At 32.7% G+C, this 18,410-nt stretch overlaps 3 protein-coding genes across 4 annotated transcripts; all 3 read left to right on the plus strand.

Moving 5' to 3' along the window:
• Positions 1-2,718: 2,718 nt before the first annotated feature.
• LOC114394110 (protein BRASSINAZOLE-RESISTANT 1-like) lies at positions 2,719-5,462 on the plus strand. The gene is made up of 2 exons (XM_028355683.1): positions 2,719-3,082; positions 4,190-5,462. Exons 1-2 carry the CDS (start codon positions 2,843-2,845, stop codon positions 4,883-4,885), a joined length of 936 nt encoding a protein of 311 aa, XP_028211484.1. The 5' UTR covers positions 2,719-2,842; the 3' UTR covers positions 4,886-5,462.
• A 2,576-nt stretch (positions 5,463-8,038) lies between these two features.
• Positions 8,039-9,824, plus strand: LOC114392242 (peroxisomal membrane protein 11A-like). Its single transcript, XM_028353291.1, has 2 exons — positions 8,039-9,645; positions 9,727-9,824. The coding sequence occupies exon 1, from the start codon at positions 8,829-8,831 to the stop codon at positions 9,639-9,641; it is 813 nt and encodes a 270-aa protein (XP_028209092.1). The 5' UTR covers positions 8,039-8,828; the 3' UTR covers positions 9,642-9,645; positions 9,727-9,824.
• Positions 9,825-11,630: 1,806 nt separating this feature from the next.
• Positions 11,631-17,566, plus strand: LOC114393353 (probable protein phosphatase 2C 55). 2 transcript variants are annotated; one of them, XM_028354661.1, is made up of 5 exons: positions 11,631-11,812; positions 12,034-12,934; positions 14,518-14,842; positions 15,884-16,033; positions 16,939-17,566. In XM_028354661.1, the coding sequence occupies exons 2-5, from the start codon at positions 12,186-12,188 to the stop codon at positions 17,233-17,235; spliced, it is 1,521 nt and encodes a 506-aa protein (XP_028210462.1). In that variant the 5' UTR covers positions 11,631-11,812; positions 12,034-12,185; the 3' UTR covers positions 17,236-17,566. The 2 variants fall into 2 exon arrangements, with proteins under 2 accessions (XP_028210462.1, XP_028210463.1); XM_028354662.1 differs by having other exon boundaries at positions 12,034-12,904.
• The last annotated feature ends 844 nt before the right edge of the window (positions 17,567-18,410 follow it).

Raw genomic sequence — 18,410 nt, forward strand, 5'->3', positions numbered from 1 at the left:
ATTAGATGGTATGCGAAATTATCATGTCATGATGTGTTACAAGTTCTCATCACCCATGTGTCTTTAGTTGGTTCCAGCCTAACTTGAAAATCTTTTTGTATTCCCATACCTAATTTAAGTTTTTTATGACTTTGAAAATAAAATCCACCGAAAGCGATTTCCATGCTGAATCATTCAAATAAATTCTTATAAAAATAAATTTGTTCTTTAAGTAGGTTGTTTTTTCTTTTCTTTTAATGAAGTATATTGTGATCTTAAGTCTTTTTTTTTTCAGGGTAATTATGCAGTTTTATGCAAGTAAAATTTATTTATATGTTTCATTTGCAGTTAGCTAGTTGGAATAACTTTAATTATTCACTTGAGTGGCAAGTTTTGTGAAATTGAATATTTTATTTTCTTACTATGAGGTTTTGAAATTGTTTGTGCCTGTAATAACCCCTAAGTATGCTCTGCATCTACAGTATGATTTAACTGGATTCATTTAAATCTCACCCCACCCACGGAGGAACATCTTTTTGTAGCTTCAATCTTTGACCCTAAAGTGAGTGTGGAAAAAGAAAAGTTTACAAACACTCCCAAAAAGAAGGTAAAGGAAAAGCATTTCGCCGTTCCCAATCGAAATCGATGACGACAGTTTGAAGAGTCATCAAAATTTGACTAAATGTTACTACTATTTTCTTTTCAATCAAAGAATACCAATATTTATTCAACAAAAAAATGCCCTAATTTAATCTGAACCACATATTAGTTTTGTTTATTTTTTCATTTTAATTTATATGTAAGTTAAGTTTCAAATAAATACAATTAATTACTTGTAAGAAAATATTTAATTCAAAATAATAATTAACATATATTCTTATCATTTTACTATTTATTTAAGTGAAAAATAAATAAAACTCCAGCTTACATATTTACACATTAAATCATTTTCCAACAAAAAAGTTGTTTAATTAATTATAATCAACTATGAGATTTGGAATACGAGTTTTATTTAAGCATATGGTCAAGTAATTAACTGTAATTAAGCTGTTAATTAAATAACTTGATAATTTTTTTTTGACAAAAATAACTTGATGTGAAAATATGGTGCTAATCCTGAAACTAAGTATGCATTTGTTGTACATTCATTCTTTTTTTAATCATTAATATTTGAAAATCATGTTACATCTTAACTGATCTAAAGTTCTATTTAAATAAATATATTCGTAAGTATTTATATAAAAAAGAAGAAATAATACATTAAAATTTTCTATAAGCTAAAATGAACATATGTACTTTAGCTTTTAGAGAAATTAAATGATTTTTTAATAAAAGTTAAATACGTAAGTTGATTTTGGTTTATGAAAAATGTTTAATTTATTTCACATTTTTGTTTTCTTCTTTATAATTGTTTATAAAATGTTTATCTAAAACTAAGGCCTAAAATTAAGATGAGTTAATTTAAGAGGATAAAATTCTTCCAACATTTGTTTTCTTCGTATACAAGATTCAAATCTGTTTTTTTTTTTTTACATGTAACTTTATGTAATGCCTTGTTCGGATGATAAAAGAAATAGAAAATAGGATTAAAAAAAAGAAATATAACGAAAATGTATTATTTAAATACGTAAAAATGAAAAAAGAGAGAAAATTTATTTCCTCTTTATTTATTTAATGAGAAAATGGAAATAAATAATATAAAATGACACGATTAACTTTAATTGAAATTTGTTAAATTAACAAGCAAAAAGTGAGTGTAACATGCAGAGTACAAATATTTTTCACTTTATCTGAGAAAATCTCAGCAACAGAAGATGGATCAATTTTTTTGTGGATTTTACTGTAAAAAAAAATATTCTTTTGTCAGACTTTGTTAATGTCCATCTTCAAACACGATTGACTTTTTCTGTAATATATCTCTTTCTCTTTTCATTTCTCTAAATTTTAAATTTATTCATCTAAATTTCCTGTAACTATAAACTCGAGAGGAGTCTTAAAGAACATATCCTCTAACGTATATTCCTTCGAATTCACAGTTTTTAATCAATTAAAATTTATGAAAAATTATAAAATCAAGAGCCAAACAACAAATACTACTATGATATAGGATTCATTAAATTTTATCATTTTAAATAAATTTCAATAAAAGAAAAGAATGTGTTGTTAATATTTCTATATGTGTCAATGCATTTCACGTATTCTTTAATTAATGTAATAAAATAAGAATTTAATGTCTAACAAATTATTTTATATTGTCATCGATCAAAATTCATTATTTAAATTACTTTAAAAAATAATTATTTTAAAACTAAACAAATTTATATACGAACGATTGCGTAAACATTTTACATTAGTAAAATTTACTCATAAAACAAACGCAGTACAATTTTATTAGTTTTTTTCAAATTAAAAAAAATACAATGATAATGGTACAATACATTTGGGATTCAAATATCATAATAATTCTTTTTCTTTCTTTCTTACATACATGAATCATTTTCCTTTGAATAATTTCTGACCTTCTGTTCTGGGTCCCACTCTTTCTAATAATTAGGTTATCAGAGAAGCAGTCCACATGGAATGCAATGCGTCCACGCGCGCCACCAATCAATCTCAACCGTTCAATTTCTCATCGCATCCCAGATCTTACAACGCGCACGCATCGGCCACACAATATTCGGTGCACCTTTCCATACTTGAACATTTCCCCACCTGAAATTTAGCTTTATGAGATTCTTCATTCTTCCACGCATCCAGCGAAGACAATTGGAGGAGGAAAGCGCGATCCTCGTGACTCGCGACCCCTCGGGTTTAAATCCCCTGCGACGCAGCACAAGCTACTACTTCACCGTCACCGGAGAAAATGGCCGACGACGGAGCAACCTCGGCGGCGACGAGCCGGAGAAAGCCGTCGTGGAGAGAAAGAGAGAACAACAGAAGAAGAGAAAGACGAAGAAGAGCAATAGCAGCGAAAATATACTCAGGACTTCGAGCTCAGGGGAACTTCAACTTGCCAAAGCACTGCGACAACAACGAAGTTCTGAAAGCTCTCTGCGCAGAAGCTGGTTGGTGCGTAGAAGAAGACGGAACCACTTATCGCAAGGTAAATCTAATCTAATCAAACTGTTCATAGATCTCAATGAAATTGTGCGTTTAACTTTCTATTTACGCTACATTATAGTTAGTTATCGTTCTCGTTAGTCGTTAGACGAAGCTTTCTAACTTAATCACAGTATCTGATTATGACCCTTTTTACTACTACTACTACTACTACTACTACTACTACTACTACTACTGTGTAATTAGATACGGAAATTGTAGCTTGTGATAAGTAGCAATAAATCTCTGCTTGTTGATATGCTGAAGACGGAATCAAACTTTGGTGCTCAAGTTTTGTGTGTTAAATTGTTGATTTTTTTTTTGTTAGGTGATGTAAATAATCTTAATCCTTAATGAAAAAAAAAAAAGAATTATGTGTATTTCAACATATTCAGAACTTGTAATGCATGTACTGAGATTATTAGAGTTGCTCACTTTAGACTGTTAGTTGTTGATGTGGTTAACTTGCAGTAAGTAATATGAAATGTTGATTTTCTCATCAACTATTTGAGATTATTAGAGTTGCCCGCTTTAGACTCTAAATTGTTAACGTTAACGTGATTAATTTGCAACAGATAATATGAACGGATGCTGACATTATTAGTGTTGCTCACTTCATATTATCTATTGCAAATTAATCACATTAACATTAACAATTTAGAGTCTAAAGTGAGCAACACTAATAATGTCAGCATCCGTTCATATTTCAACATATTCAGAACTTGTAATGCATGTACTGAGATTATTAGAGTTGCTCACTTTAGACTGTTAGTTGTTGATGTGGTTAACTTGCAGTAAGTAATATGAAATGTTGATTTTCTCATCAACTATTTGAGATTATTAGAGTTGCCCACTTTAGACTCTAAATTGTTAACGTTAACCTGATTAATTTGCAACAGATAATATGAACGGATGCTGACATTATTAGTGTTGCTCACTTTAGACTCTAAATTGTTAATGTTAATGTGATTAATTTGCAATAGATAATATGAAGTGATGATTTACTCACCAACTACTGAGATTGTTAGAGTTGTTCACTTTAGACTCTAAATTGTTAATTTAATGAGATGAATTCGCAGTGGTAACGTGGTTATGTGTTTTGGATGAATAGGGTTGCAAGCCGCCTCTAGCCAATGGTGCTGGGAGCTCCATGAGAAACATTCCCTTTTCTTCTTCTCAAAATCCAAGTCCTCTTTCTTCATCATTTCCCAGCCCAATTCCTTCATACCAAGTTAGCCCTTCCTCCTCCTCTTTGCCAAGCCCGTTTCGTTTAGATGGGGATAAGGACAATGTATCAAACCTCATTCCATACATTCGCAATGCGTCCGTGTCTCTTCCTCCTCTCAGGATATCAAACAGTGCCCCTGTGACACCACCTCTTTCATCACCAACATCAAGAAATTCAAAACCAATTCCTACATGGGAGTCTATTGCCAAAGAATCCATGGCCTCCTTCAATTACCCTTTCTTTGCAGCTTCTGCCCCTGCTAGCCCCACGCACCGTCACCTTTACACCCCTCTCACTATTCCAGAATGCGATGAGTCCGATACTTCCATTGGTGAGTCTGGCCAGTGGGTGAAATTCCAAGCATTTGCTCCTTCTGCATCTGTGTTCCCAACTTCTCCAACCTTCAATCTTGTTAAACCTGTGATTCCGCACAGGATGCCTGATAACTCAATCCAAGTGATGAGGACGAGTTCAGAAGAGTTTGGGGTACAGGTAAAGCCTTGGGTTGGGGAAAAAATTCATGAAGTGGCATTGGATGATTTAGAGCTCACACTTGGAAGTGGGAAGGTGCGGAGTTAGGCTGCTAGCAGAATTACCTCATCTGGGTTATGTAAGAATGAGACCACAGGATTGTTTTTGCTGGTTGGTTGTTCACTCAACTTGGTGTTAGAGCTTGAGTTAATAGCTACCTCATCCAGCTCTGTTGGTGCAAGCAGTTTATCTGGAAGAGACTAGAGAGTTATTATTGGGAACCGGATTTATCAGATGTTGTGGGCATTTTATGCAGAAAATCATCTCCTTCCATGCCTTGGGTAAAATATAGAAATGAGAATTTCACTTCATCCCTTCATGATTAAATCAGCTATGGTTCAAAAAGGCTCATCAAACATAACTGCTTAAGTATTAGGTGGTGTGAGTGATTTGAAATAGAAATTTGAGGTTTTGTCAAGTTTATTGTCTATCAGAAGCTCACAAGACCAGCTTATTTGTTAATGTCATACATTTAAATTGTATTGTTTTTCTTTATGTTCCTGTTCTTTGTATCAAATAGTTTGTATGTGATTTTGATTTTCACCAACAGGTTTTGTAGTGAGCTCAAAGCGAACAATTGTCTCTTTTGTTGTCTTTCTACCATATTGACCTCTTGATAACTAAATGAGCCCAAAGTGGCACGAACTGTGACATTTAATATGGAATTATATTACTAGCCTCCACTGATGAGGCCATGTGGCACTTTGGGGTGTTGTTCCCTGGTTGGTGGCGTGTATAATATGCAATGAGTTGTGCAGAGGAGATGTTTCTTTGGAAAGAAGTACAATGTTCCATTAAGGTGCCTTGGGGGTTGCTGTTATATTTCCGTTCAGGTTTGGTAATTGGGTACTTTCTTTATGTCTTCTTGGGTGATTTATTTGTTTCTCGGAGAGTTTCATTGATGGCTTTTTGTTTTTTAAATTCTATGTTTTTTTCTGTATAATTTGTGGTTGGGTGGGGATGGGTTGGTAGTTTGCATCTTTGGTTGGGTCTCATCTTTATTCCTTTGCTACCCTACAATAGTTCGTAGCAGAACCTCGAGGGTAGTCCGTATATTTGCTAGCCAAATATTGGCATGGCCATAGTTTGTTGCAACAAAGCACATTTGATGAGGGTACATCAGAAAATGTTCAAGTGATCTCTGATGAGATCATTGATCGTGCATTGGAACTTATGATGAATCCTTTTTGGCTAGTATTATATGCAGAACAGAAGTTGTTGGATGTCCGTAATGAAGAGAAGATGTAGATCCTCATGGTACCTAAATAATTAGGGCAACTTGTCAGAATGTCTAAGAATTATTAAAAAAAAAGTATTTTAGTCATATTCTCAATCTCAGTCAATGTGGAACATCTTAACTGATTTCAACCGGTAGGGCTGACTTGCATGCAGAGACGTGTTAGAGATATAACATAACAATTAAAAGTTTCTTACTTCAATTTAAATCAGTCTAACAACTCGTAATATGGGCTTTTATTCAGCAATAGTTGCATGTTTCTTCCTTTTCTGAACTCCTTTCGTAGGTCACCATAATATATGCTTACTATTCGATTTAGAGTTTTGGATCATATTTGCTTTCCAACAAACTTTGGCTAATCAATCCCTCTCTGGGTTCTTTCTTAGGATGGATCCTCCGGAGTTGCCTCATGGAGTCAGTCCTATTCTATCTTGAATTCGAAATTGTATATTTGCAGCAAGAATGTGAATCATCCCGGTTGGACTGCATTGAATGTTGGCAACTTATGTTGGGAAATTTACTCTTGGAAGTGCAAATATTTTGCAAAAGCTATTGTAGAAACTTTTTTTATATGTAAGAATCAAATGGTCATCCGATTATATGATCATTTACTTAATAAACAATAAAGAAAGAGATAAGAAAAAAAAAAATCGGATAGAAATGAATTGTATGAACACCTAACAGTAAAAATATAATATTTCAGATGCAAAATATGTATTTTTAGTTTTCAATTAATAATTATGTTTTCTATTGCTTCTCTCTTTCATTATTTGTGGCTAAATTACTCACTCAGTCTCTAAATCTAATTTAAGTTGCGATTTTTTTTTCCTTATTCATTAAAAGTTATAAAATCACCTCTTAAGTTACACTATAAAATTTTGGGGCATAATTTTAAACTTTAGATTCTCCTAAAAAAACTATTAAATTCAACTAATTCATAACAAAATGGAACATAAACAAATAAAGTTGCATAAAAAGTGTGCTCCACCAGCAACCAAAAAATTGAAATATGTAATATCAGATTTTTTTTTTTTTGTGATTGATTAAGAGACTTACTTTTTATGCTGTTTTTTTATCATATTTATAATCATTTTTGTTTCAAACATTAATTCATTTTTATATGTAAATAAATATAATAAAGATAAGTTTCATATTTTGAATTGGTTCAAAATTGTATCTCAAAATCTGAAACATTCATTATTTCAAAATATGATTGCGTTATAAAAAAATCTTACTTAAGGAACTATTTTAATTTTTAATAAATAAAGAATTAAATTACAACTTTAAAAAAAGGTAAAGGCCAATATTTTAACATTTATCTATTTCTTCCTTAATAAAAAAAAAAAATACCATTTTCATTTTTTTAGAAATAGAAGAAAACTGACTTTTCAACTAAATGCGTGTTTGAACAAGCTTTGATAAAAATGATTTTAGATAAAACTAATTTTGTGAAATTTATTTTGTTTGAAACTAATTTATAAGTGATATGATTAATGTTTAGATATTTTCATTATGAAACTTAAGAGTAAAATTTAGTATAATTTTTATATCAAATCTAAAAACTATTCAAAATTATTTTAACCCAAAATCAATTATAGATCCAAATTCAATTTTCAAATCTTCTGTAAGCATAAAACTAAAGACAAGAGTATATCTAAAATAAATTCTAAACTCAAAATAAATTCTTTTACATCAAACTAAACACATGATGATTTTTTAGTTTTAGTTTTGAATTTATAAAAAATTAAACCTAATTTTAATTTTGAGGGTTATGTTTCGGTTTTAAGATTTTAGATGTTGTTTTAAGTTGAAAATAGATAAAATAAGTATCCTTACGTATTTTATCAGGTTCTATTATGAAATCATCAGATATATTAAAATTAATTAAACATAATAAAAATAACTAAAAAGTATAAAAAAAACCCACAGTCTGTTTTTCTCCTCATTACTGTAACTTTTCATATGATCCTCTCCTCGATTTGTAAACGCTCATCAAATTCCAACATCACCATCACCAAACCTATAATCGAAACAAAAAACACAAAAACCCCAACATCAACATCACAAACTAACATGAACAGTACAATATTTAGGATCAAGAAGCCAAAACTAGATTCTGCGATGAGGAAAATGTGATCTTCCAAGAGCCTTAGGATCGTTGATTTTGTGCGAGAGAGTGTTGCGACAGTTAACAGATCGGCGACTGCAACATTGCGGCGCAAGTCCACTATGCTCACTCTGTGTTTTTCTTCCAACTTTCTTCAACAGAGGGAAAGGAGACACGCAACAAAACTAGCAAAGAGAGAAAGAGAGTTGTGAGTGACCAGCACACAACACCATCTTCAAAACCAAGAGAGACCCACCAGTTCTTTCCTAAAACCTATTTTTATTTTTATTGTTTTGTAAATCTAGTCAAAAATGTTTTAAAAACTAAAAAAACACAAACTCACAATAAATTTATCCAAATAGATTTTAGATTAAAAGTAACATTTCATTTTAGTTCACAAACTCTCCAAACAAAACCTTAAAAGAGAATGACTGTATTTTAAAATCCAAAAAATTAAACACTCAATCAATAAGTATATTTTCTCATTATCTCTCTCTTTTTTTCTTTTTTCTATCCCATTACATCAATCATTTCTTTGTCATGTCTTCCTTTCTTTCTTTTGTAGACACATCTAACATTTTTCTTTAAAAGACTTGCAGTTGCAGCAGCATCTGTTCCCAGTCGGTGGCAGAACAGCACCACCCTCAATGGATTCCAATTCCAAACCTTCCGCACCACCCCCGAACCCTAACCCTAACCCTAACCCTAACCCTAACCCTAACCCTAATTCATCACCCTCGGAGAAACACCAGAGAGACCTACTGAACCACGTCGAAGCCTACCTCGCGAAGCGCGACGGCGTGGACAAGCTCCTCAAGATTTCGCGCTACACCGCGAAACTCATCCTCGCCACTTCGCTCCTCCAATCCAACAACCCTACCCTCTCCCACCGCCTAAAATCCTTCGAATCCAGCGTCGGCGTGAGCCGAAAGGCCTTCAGACTCGGTAAATTCGTTCAAGACCTAAACGCCCTCAAAACCACCCATCCCCATTCGAACCTCGATTTGTTCCTCTCCGTCCTCGCCTACGGAGGCGAAGGCTTGTACTACTTCGTGGAGCAGTTCGTCTGGCTCGCTAAATCGGGACTGATTGATGCCAAGCACTCGCGGAAGTTCCAGAAATTGAGCGCGTGGGCGGAGTTAGTGGGTTACTTCGGGAGTGTGGCACTCAAACTCGGGGATTTGGGTGCGATAGCCAAGGAGGAAGCGTGTTTGAAGTCGAGCGTGGAGATCACGCGCCTGAGAGAGGGTGGGTGTGTTGATGAGGAGGCGCAGTTGGGGAAATTGAGGGACAAGAAAACGATGAAGAGGCTTTCTGTTGTTCAGGATTTGGCCGATGCGGTTATGGCTTTGGATGATGTTTTGAATGGAAATGGACCGTTTTCGAAACCGGTTTTGATGGCTTCCGCGGGGCTATTGTCTGCGCTTATTAGCACTCACAAGAATTGGGTTTCTTGCTGAAACTTCTTGTTGCCTGAGTAGTTAGTTATTTTCACATATAATCAAGGAATATAGGTAATAATATATAACACGGTCTACGCCAAGAGAAAATGGTGTTTAATAGGTTGTTTGTTATGCTTATAGTTTTAGATTTGTTACTGATTTATGAATGGATAAAAATGACCATGATTCTACTCTTTTTTATAGTGTTGTGGTTGTGATTGTGGCAATCTATCTATTCTTATTACAATTCTACTCTTTTTTATGAATGAATAAAAATGACCATGATTTGTTACTTGCTGCCTGACTTTGTTTCATTTGGTGTGGTTTTGAATTTTGATAGAAGAGAATCATGTTAGCTTTTGTGTTATGTAGAATCCTATGGTTGATTAGTGTGGATTTTGTTGAGAGCAAAATTGTATGTTTGTAGGGATTGGATTATATGTGTGTGTATATATGTATATATATATATATATATATATATATATATATGTATATATATTTTGTTTTCTTATAAGCTGAATTGTACATTTACATGAGAAATGCTTTTCTTAGTTGGAAGGGTATTTCTCCCGAAGGGTTCTGTTTCGTGCTTCTGTCAAGTTTGACTAGGAGGAGGTTCACTACATTATCCAACAAGAATATTTGACTAGGAGACCTTTTTATCCTTCTTTGATATCTATGAGTATTGATTTATTGCAATGTCAAGCAATTGGGCCAATCCCTTTTAACGAAATTTGGACCTCTCCCCATACAGACTCAGAACACAATCATTTTACCATATTACATATATTATCTCATTTCATTTGATTAACAAGTTTCAAATATACAACATTATGCGTGTCAACCACATTCTTTCATCATAAACATTGCTTCAAAAGTATAATGCGACATTTAATGAAAAAAGCTAATGCTGAATTCATTTATTTAACCAATATGTGCTCTTTTGATGAAAATATTGAAGAAGTATTGTGCGCAATCATCATGAATATTAATACAATAAATATTGTTAATAAAAATAGATATTTTTTTATTTGGTACCACCGGTCTTTAAGTTTTTCAGTGACATCGTAACATATTCTTATAAGTTTTAGTGTTTTAGATTGATTATAAGATTAATTTTTTATCAAGTGTCAGTCATAATTAAAGGTCATCACCTCTTTCTAATAATATAATAATATATTATGCGGAATCAAACTTGATATTTATTGTATATATTTTTTTAAGTTTCGTTGGCTAAATTTTCATTAGATATGTTAACTGTTTAGTATTTTTTTAATCATTCTATATATGTTTGTTATGAAACAAAAATTGGAAAAACATTGAGCATAATTTTTTTCACTTTCATATTTAAGGGTATAATAATAATGATGATTAAACAATTTTATTCTTAAAACTGAAATAAATAAGATACTAACATTTATCTTTTTGATGAATAATTTTATCCTTATAATTTATAATTTTTTTAGGAGCTTATAATTTATAATTTACTTCTTAGTGTAACGAATGTATTTGAAACTTTTATTTGAAATTCAACTTATCTTTTTTCACGATTTCCTATGCATGACTTGCATAAGTTTACATGAATAATGTTAAAGGTTAATGCTAATAAATATAATATCTTACAAATCAATATCTTTAACAGGATTTGATAAATGAATGTTTAAATAAAATTAGGTTGAAGATATATAAAAAAATCATAAAAAATAGAATTTAATTAAAATATACTGTTACGGTAATTACTTCATACATTTATTATCTAATACTTTTCTCTCCATATACCAACAAATATTAAAATGTATAATAAGTTTGTTAATTTTTAATGTTTATAATAAATACTACTTTAAAAATTATAATAAAGATAATCTATGATTAATGGATAATATAAATTCTTTTACACTAATAAAAAATATATCAATTAATATTTTCTTGATAAGTTTAGTTTTTTTTTTTCCTTTTCACTTTCTATTCTTATCTACTCCTGTAATAAAATAAAATAATAATATAAGGGGCTGGGATTCATGGAAATTTCGAGATTCCTGAAATTATGGCAATTTTCTATATTCTTCTTCCCACCGGTCATCATGTTGTGGCTGTGGCTGTGGCTGTTGCAGGTCCTTCTCCGAAGCTTCAAAGTTAACTGAGAAAGATCCTAACCCTAACCTAAGCCTCCCTCCCTCGTTCCCTTAACGGTAATTCCTTTTTTCTTCAATATTTAACCCCTTTCGGTTACGTTCCTAGCTTTTTCAGTTAGGGTTTTTATTCCCTCCAATTTTAAAATCCTTCGTACTCGTTTATTTTTTTCTTTCAAATTTTCCTTTCCCTGACTTCAATTTTATTTTAATTATTACTACGAGCATGACTTTCTCAATTGGATGATTTGTTGACCTTTTATTGTGGAATAATAACCCAGGTCTCTGAATAATTGAAGATTTGTCGAAGGGATTTGTTTTTGCTTGTGTGCTGTGTTGAATGTGAAATTTAAGCATTAATGTGTTGGGAGCTATGAGATTGCATTGTTTAGCTTGTGGTGAACCTTAATTACTGCGTTGGTGAGAAAATAAAATGCCATCTAATTACTTTTCAAGGCTCGCAGCTTCGATTCAGAGATCGATTGCGGGGAAAGAAGGCCGAATCCGGGACTCTGCCGAAGTTCTCATTGGGCAAGGGAAGTTGTGGTTTGGTAGTTCTAAGTTTTTTCATTCTGTGCATAGCTCATATTGTGTGGAAGTGCAGCTTCTAGTTTGGCCCGACGTAGCCTTAGCTTCGAGCTCTGAATTAGGTGGCAAAAGGAGAACATTGTCTGTAGTTGACACGCTGTCTCGGACATTTTCGGTTCCGTCGGTGTCAGGGCCTTCGTTTCAGGTCTGTGGATACCACATTGGTTCTACCCTTGCTGGACCTGATCAGTTTTCTAGTGGGACGAGATTTCAGATTAAGACAATGGCTGCCCACTTGCCCAGAATATTGGTTGGTGAATCCTATTTAGATAACCTTACTTTGAAGGGTAGTCGCCGTTCGCTGTCAACCAAGAATAGCAGCAGTATATGTTTGAGCACGAGTTTGAGGAATCGTGGAAAAGTGAGCATGAGATTGAAAAACCATCAGCAGCCAGATAACACTGCAATTTATGGATATTTAATTTATAATGCTGCCAAGACCTGGTGTAATTCTCATCCTTACATGCAGTCAGGGTCTGGAGATTTTCATACTTTGTCATCTTCGTGTTACTCTGTTGGGCCTGCTCATGATGTGCCTTTTGACACTGCTGCCCGCGAGGAACAGTTAAGCAGTTCTGCAGATTCATCTGAACAGTATGTTATTTTCCTTTGGTGTTGACCATTCTAAACATAGCATGTATATGAAGCAATATCAATTCGCTGCAGTTAAATCAATATTTATATATTGTCAGTGGCGGAGCCACTTGCAGGTGTTGGGGGCCTTGGCCCCCCTAACTTTTTTTTTTGATTATATTTGTTTTAATGTATATTAAGTAATTATTTTTGTTTGGTATTTTTATTTGGAGTTTAACTATTTGAGCATTATTTATCTTTTTATTTTTTATTAAGTATTTTATTCTTTTTATAGTCTTTATTGTGGAAATAATATTTTTTAGATTAAATATTTGAGTATTTTTTTAAGTGTACTTTTCTTTTACAATCCTTTATTGCTATTTTAAAATATATAAATGGCTGTATTTGCAATCAAAATAACTTCATTAGTCTGTCATTTTTATTGATTTGATAAACGTCATTTATTAACCTTTTTCAACAGACGGGGTAAACTTATGAACACTATACAACATATTGACAACTTGAACATTGAGACACACCAACAAATATTCTTTCTGCCTATCACTATTCTTCACATATCCTCTTTGTTTTTTTGGCATTTTGTTGTTGTTATTGCTATTGTTTGTGACGCCACACTCTGCTTCTAGTCTTGGGTGCATGATTCCAAACTCACTGTCATGTAAATCTTGGGGAAGAAAACTGGATATGGAGTTGCACTGGAGGTCGGTTAGAATTTACTTTTAGCACATTAGTCTGTCATGACAGGACATTCTTCTTCTACTTTTCAACTATCTGAAAATAAATGATTTCTCAATGATTTTTTACTACTAATGCTATTGTCGTAAAAAATAATTTGGTAAGTAACAATTTATTTTAATTTAGTAAATTTTTTTATCATAATGGCTCCCCCCAACCCTCCCAACCTGGGTCTGTCCCTGTATATCGTGATGCTGCTTGTTTGTGGATTAGAATGATAATTGTGTCACTTATAGTTGACTGTTTGTGGTTATGGCTATAATAAACATCCATCTATGATTGAAATGATTTTAGAAGGCTTGAAGAGTGCAGATGTTTTGAACATGGGGATTTGGCTGATGCTATTTTGAGTTAAAAAGATATTGTTGAATTCCATGTTTACATAAAAAGGTTCTTTAATCTGTTTTAACATATTAATATTTTAAAAGCACACTAAAGATGAGATTTATAGACATTTGCATTTGACTGGTGCAATTCTGGGAACATAAACAGGAGAGTTCCCATACTAGAATAGAATATGCAGAAATGCATAACCCTCACCTGTCAAAATGGAACAGCTTTTTAATGGTTTTATAAAAGAAAAATAATGATCAGACTGTGTTAGTGTCTGCTGCATAATTTTCTGTTTCTCTTGTTATTTTGTACTAGTCATTTTGATACCATCATAATACCATCCTACAGGGGAAAATTCATAAATTTGCTTTGTTGTATTGCCTTTTGGATCAACAGGCAACATATATAAGCTACATAACAAAAAATGTGTGGAGGCTATATATGGTGGTTAAAAGTATGTTCTAAATTTGCAATCTTAATGGCTGATATCTCATGATTGGAAATGTTGACTGCAGGAAAACTCCTTTAGGTAAGACCCTTAAGTTAATATCAGGATCATGCTACTTGCCTCATCCCGATAAAGAAGAAACTGGTGGAGAAGATGCTCATTTTATATGTTCTGAAGAACAAGCAATAGGGGTGGCAGATGGTGTTGGTGGCTGGGCAGATCTTGGTGTTAATGCTGGATATTACTCTCGTGAGCTCATGTCCAAATCAGTGGAAGCTATTCAGGATGAGCCCAAAGGTTCAATTGATCCAGCTAGGGTGCTGGAAAAAGCACACTCAAGTACAAAAGCTAGGGGTTCCTCTACAGCGTGCATCATTGCACTTACTGATCAGGTTACCTTCACCTTTATGCTGTCCTCTTTGGAATATTGTAGCAGCTTCTGTTCCATCACTTTGACTTATGGTGCTTTAAGCATCTCAGAATGCTGATAGACTAGTACTTAATTTACCTTAGTTTTTGCTTCCATTTTCTTGATGTTTTGAGTATCATTTATGTATTATCCAATGGTCTTCTGGTGATTACTTTCAGCCCTTGTAGCTTATTTTCCTCATTCCAGCATTCATTTGTGATAAATTTTTAAAGTCCTAGAAAACGAGTCAGTGATATTCTGATTTTCAACAGGGACAATATAATTTGTCAAGGCAGTAATCTTAGAGTTAGAACTTTGTAGATCTTGCACCCTTGTGAATGTTAACTGACTGGAGTGAATTATGATGCAAAAGTATCAGTTTACATAACCAAATGCTGTCTTAAATAATTTATGGTAAAAAGTGGCCCGTGATGTGCCTGTAATAGTTAAAATCACCCTTAAAAATCTTTTTGATGACTTGAAGTTAATTTTTTGAAATACAAGTTTGTCAGCATTGGACCCATCTAAGCATAAGATTATGTAATATGAAGCCTCATTTAATAAAGATGGTGGTGTTTGTTGAGTAGCTTTGAACTATCAAAAAGACTAAGGTAGCATTTGATGGACAGCTTAAAATGGGGCGGAACATAATATGTGTTCTATTATATTTTGGTGCATTTTAGAAAGAGAATTGAACTGGACACAAGGTAATAAAAGTGGTACATTTTGGTTAAAGGGTGGAACCGAGGAGAATGAAGCTGGACACATTATTCCATTCTGTTCTATTCGCACACCAAACACTACCTAATAATTTCTAGAAAATTTCCTCAAACCTAGACTTTTTTTTTCCTGTTCTTCCTATTATATTTGTTACTTGAGGGTACTATGATGTTTCTAGGTTACTAATATTTTGTTGTAAATAATCAACTATGCTATGTTATTTTATAATCCTGGAAGAGATTGCTATTTTGTTTCATTCTTTTTGTCAACATATATTAATTCGTTTTTTGTGTTTCTTTCACAGGGCCTTAATGCTATCAATTTGGGAGACAGTGGGTTTATGGTGGTCCGGGATGGGTGCACCATATTCCGGTCCCCAGTGCAGCAACATGATTTCAATTTCACTTATCAGCTGGAATGTGGTAGTAATGGTGATTTACCTAGTTCTGGTCAGGTATTTTCCTTTTGTGGACTCATCCTTGGGAGAACCTGATTAAATTGGCCATTGTAGCATCTTTTATCCACTCTTAATGATAGTGTGTGCTTAATCCTGATTCATGAAAAAATGTTTGCCACTGAATCTGCTGCTTATTTATCACTTCTAATATTGTTCTTGTATATATACTTTATATAAAAAATACATACAAAACTTTATATTATTTTTTCTTTATATTCACTTTCTAATTCATAAAAATCTATCATTCCCTTTTGTATATCTAATGTCAGCTTAAACTTTATAGTAATTTTTCTTTATATTACTTTCTAATTCATAAAAATATCCCATTCCCTTCACACAAAACTTTATAGTAAGTTAATTAAGGCATTTATTTATGAGTTGTGCTGCACAGGCAGCACAGCCAAAAATATTTAATCAGAATTCAGGTAGATCTAATGGTGGTTATTAGAGGGACCAGAATCACATATCTATCCCCCAGAGTCAATAAGCATGTCAATTCGTTGTGTAAAAAATTCTAGATTCTAACATTTTCATTTAATTTATTGTTGTTGAGTCAAGCATATTATATTCCCAGTTTTTGTTCCGTGAATCAAGATTTGGCTGCTGATACAATTGTTAGATGGCAGGTTTGTATTTGAGGTCTTAGTTCTGCAGTTTTTTCTTGGGGAGACTGTTTGTTTCTATAAATCTGGTTATTACTTGATTTGCTGCCTAATTTTGTGTGTTGTTTATGCCCTGCAGTATTTTAAACCATGACTAGTAGTCAAGTTTGATTTTAGATTATTCTTTATGGTGATAAAATTGGAGAATATACTCATTCAGTTATATCGGAAGTTTGGTTCTATGCATCTGGGTTTTTGCTACTAGTAGGATGCTTAGATGGTTTGTCTTGTTTATGTCAGGTTTTTACCATTCCCGTTGCACCCGGTGATGTCATAGTTGCTGGTACAGATGGGCTATTTGATAACTTGTACAATAATGAGATTACAGCAGTGGTGGTTCATGCCATGAGAACCGGATTAAGCCCTCAGGTGACAGCCCAGAAGATAGCTGCATTGGCACGTCAACGGGCACTGGATAAAGACAGGCAGACTCCTTTTTCAACCGCTGCTCAAGATGCTGGTTTCCGTTACTATGGTGGCAAACTTGATGATACAACAGTTGTAGTTTCATATATTTCCGGCTCTGATGATGCATAATTTCATTTTTCTGTGCCCTCTGTATATAATCACTTTATCTCGGTTGTGACATGTGATTTAAAGTTAAGATTTGTAGGTCACATGATAGCTCCATTGAATTTAAAATTTCCATCGTCCTTGTTATGCTTGGATTGTTTGTCCAACTGAGTAGCTGCTACACTGAGAATAGTGTGTCCAGTTAGATTTAAAGGGAAAAAAAGATACTTGTTTTGAGGTTGAGCAGTGAGAAACCGAGTCTATTGACTTCGGTTGGAGGTTAATTCCTGTTGTCAATGTTGTGATCATAACAAATAATATTCCCTATCATGAATTAGGGTTACATTTTTGTTGATTTTGATGGCATTATCACTTATCTGTTTTATTTTAAATCTGCTAATTCCACCAATTAGCAGAAGGCTAATGGAATGAGTTGCGATGGACTTAGCTTTAGTCTAACTTGAAATTTTTAATAAACTCTTCATCTGAACTGAAAGCATGAGATTGGATCAATTTGAGTTGTAGACATTATATATTAATTAAATATTATGTATGATTAAATTATAAAAATGAAAGAGATGTAAAATTGAAATAAATATTTCAAAACAAATAGTATCAATGTAAATAATATATTAAGTTATGATTTGAAAATTCGTTTTTGACGTAGAAAATTTATGTAATATCATGGGAGAATTTCTTTTATGAAAAGTAGAAGAAAATAAAGAATAATTATTTTTTCACAATGTTGAATTCATTAAAAAGAATATTTTAATGGTTACAAATTTAGTATAATGGTGATTTGTAATTGAATGATAATATAAAAATATATAAATAATTGAATAATAATATAAAAATTATTTTACATATTATATAATTTTTTCTGTAAAAGAAAAAGAACTAAAGAATTTGAATCCTTTCAAGAGTTTTGCCAGTAATAAAAATTTAGAGAAATCTTTATTTTATTTTATTTTTTCAAAAGTTATTCTTCTTGTGTTTTACATAAGCATAGTAGAATTAAAACATTTTTTTCACAATTCTGCGAGATATAAGAATTCTTTCTTGATTTTGTTCCTTTTTCAAAAAAAAAAAAATTATTATTTTGTTCTTTTCTTTTCATGCATTGTCCATGCCATCATTTTTCCCACTTAATCCCCAAAGTTGTTTGCTGGCCAAAATACTACGTTGGTCTGGCAGGTAAC

This window comes from Glycine soja, chromosome 17 (assembly GCF_004193775.1).
Source record: "Glycine soja cultivar W05 chromosome 17, ASM419377v2, whole genome shotgun sequence".
Lineage (NCBI taxonomy): Eukaryota > Viridiplantae > Streptophyta > Magnoliopsida > Fabales > Fabaceae > Glycine > Glycine soja.

Excerpts from the sequence above, each read along its gene's own strand:
- LOC114393353 (XM_028354661.1), top strand. The coding sequence starts at position 12,186 with ATGCCATCTAATTACTTTTCAAGGCTCGCAGCTTCGATTCAGAGATCG. Across the intron at positions 14,843-15,883 it reads TCATTGCACTTACTGATCAG|GGCCTTAATGCTATCAATTT; the intron begins GTTACCTTCACC and ends TTTCTTTCACAG. Across the intron at positions 16,034-16,938 it reads ATTTACCTAGTTCTGGTCAG|GTTTTTACCATTCCCGTTGC; the intron begins GTATTTTCCTTT and ends TGTTTATGTCAG.
- LOC114392242 (XM_028353291.1), top strand. The coding sequence starts at position 8,829 with ATGGATTCCAATTCCAAACCTTCCGCACCACCCCCGAACCCTAACCCT.
- LOC114394110 (XM_028355683.1), top strand. The coding sequence starts at position 2,843 with ATGGCCGACGACGGAGCAACCTCGGCGGCGACGAGCCGGAGAAAGCCG. Across the intron at positions 3,083-4,189 it reads ACGGAACCACTTATCGCAAG|GGTTGCAAGCCGCCTCTAGC; the intron begins GTAAATCTAATC and ends TTGGATGAATAG.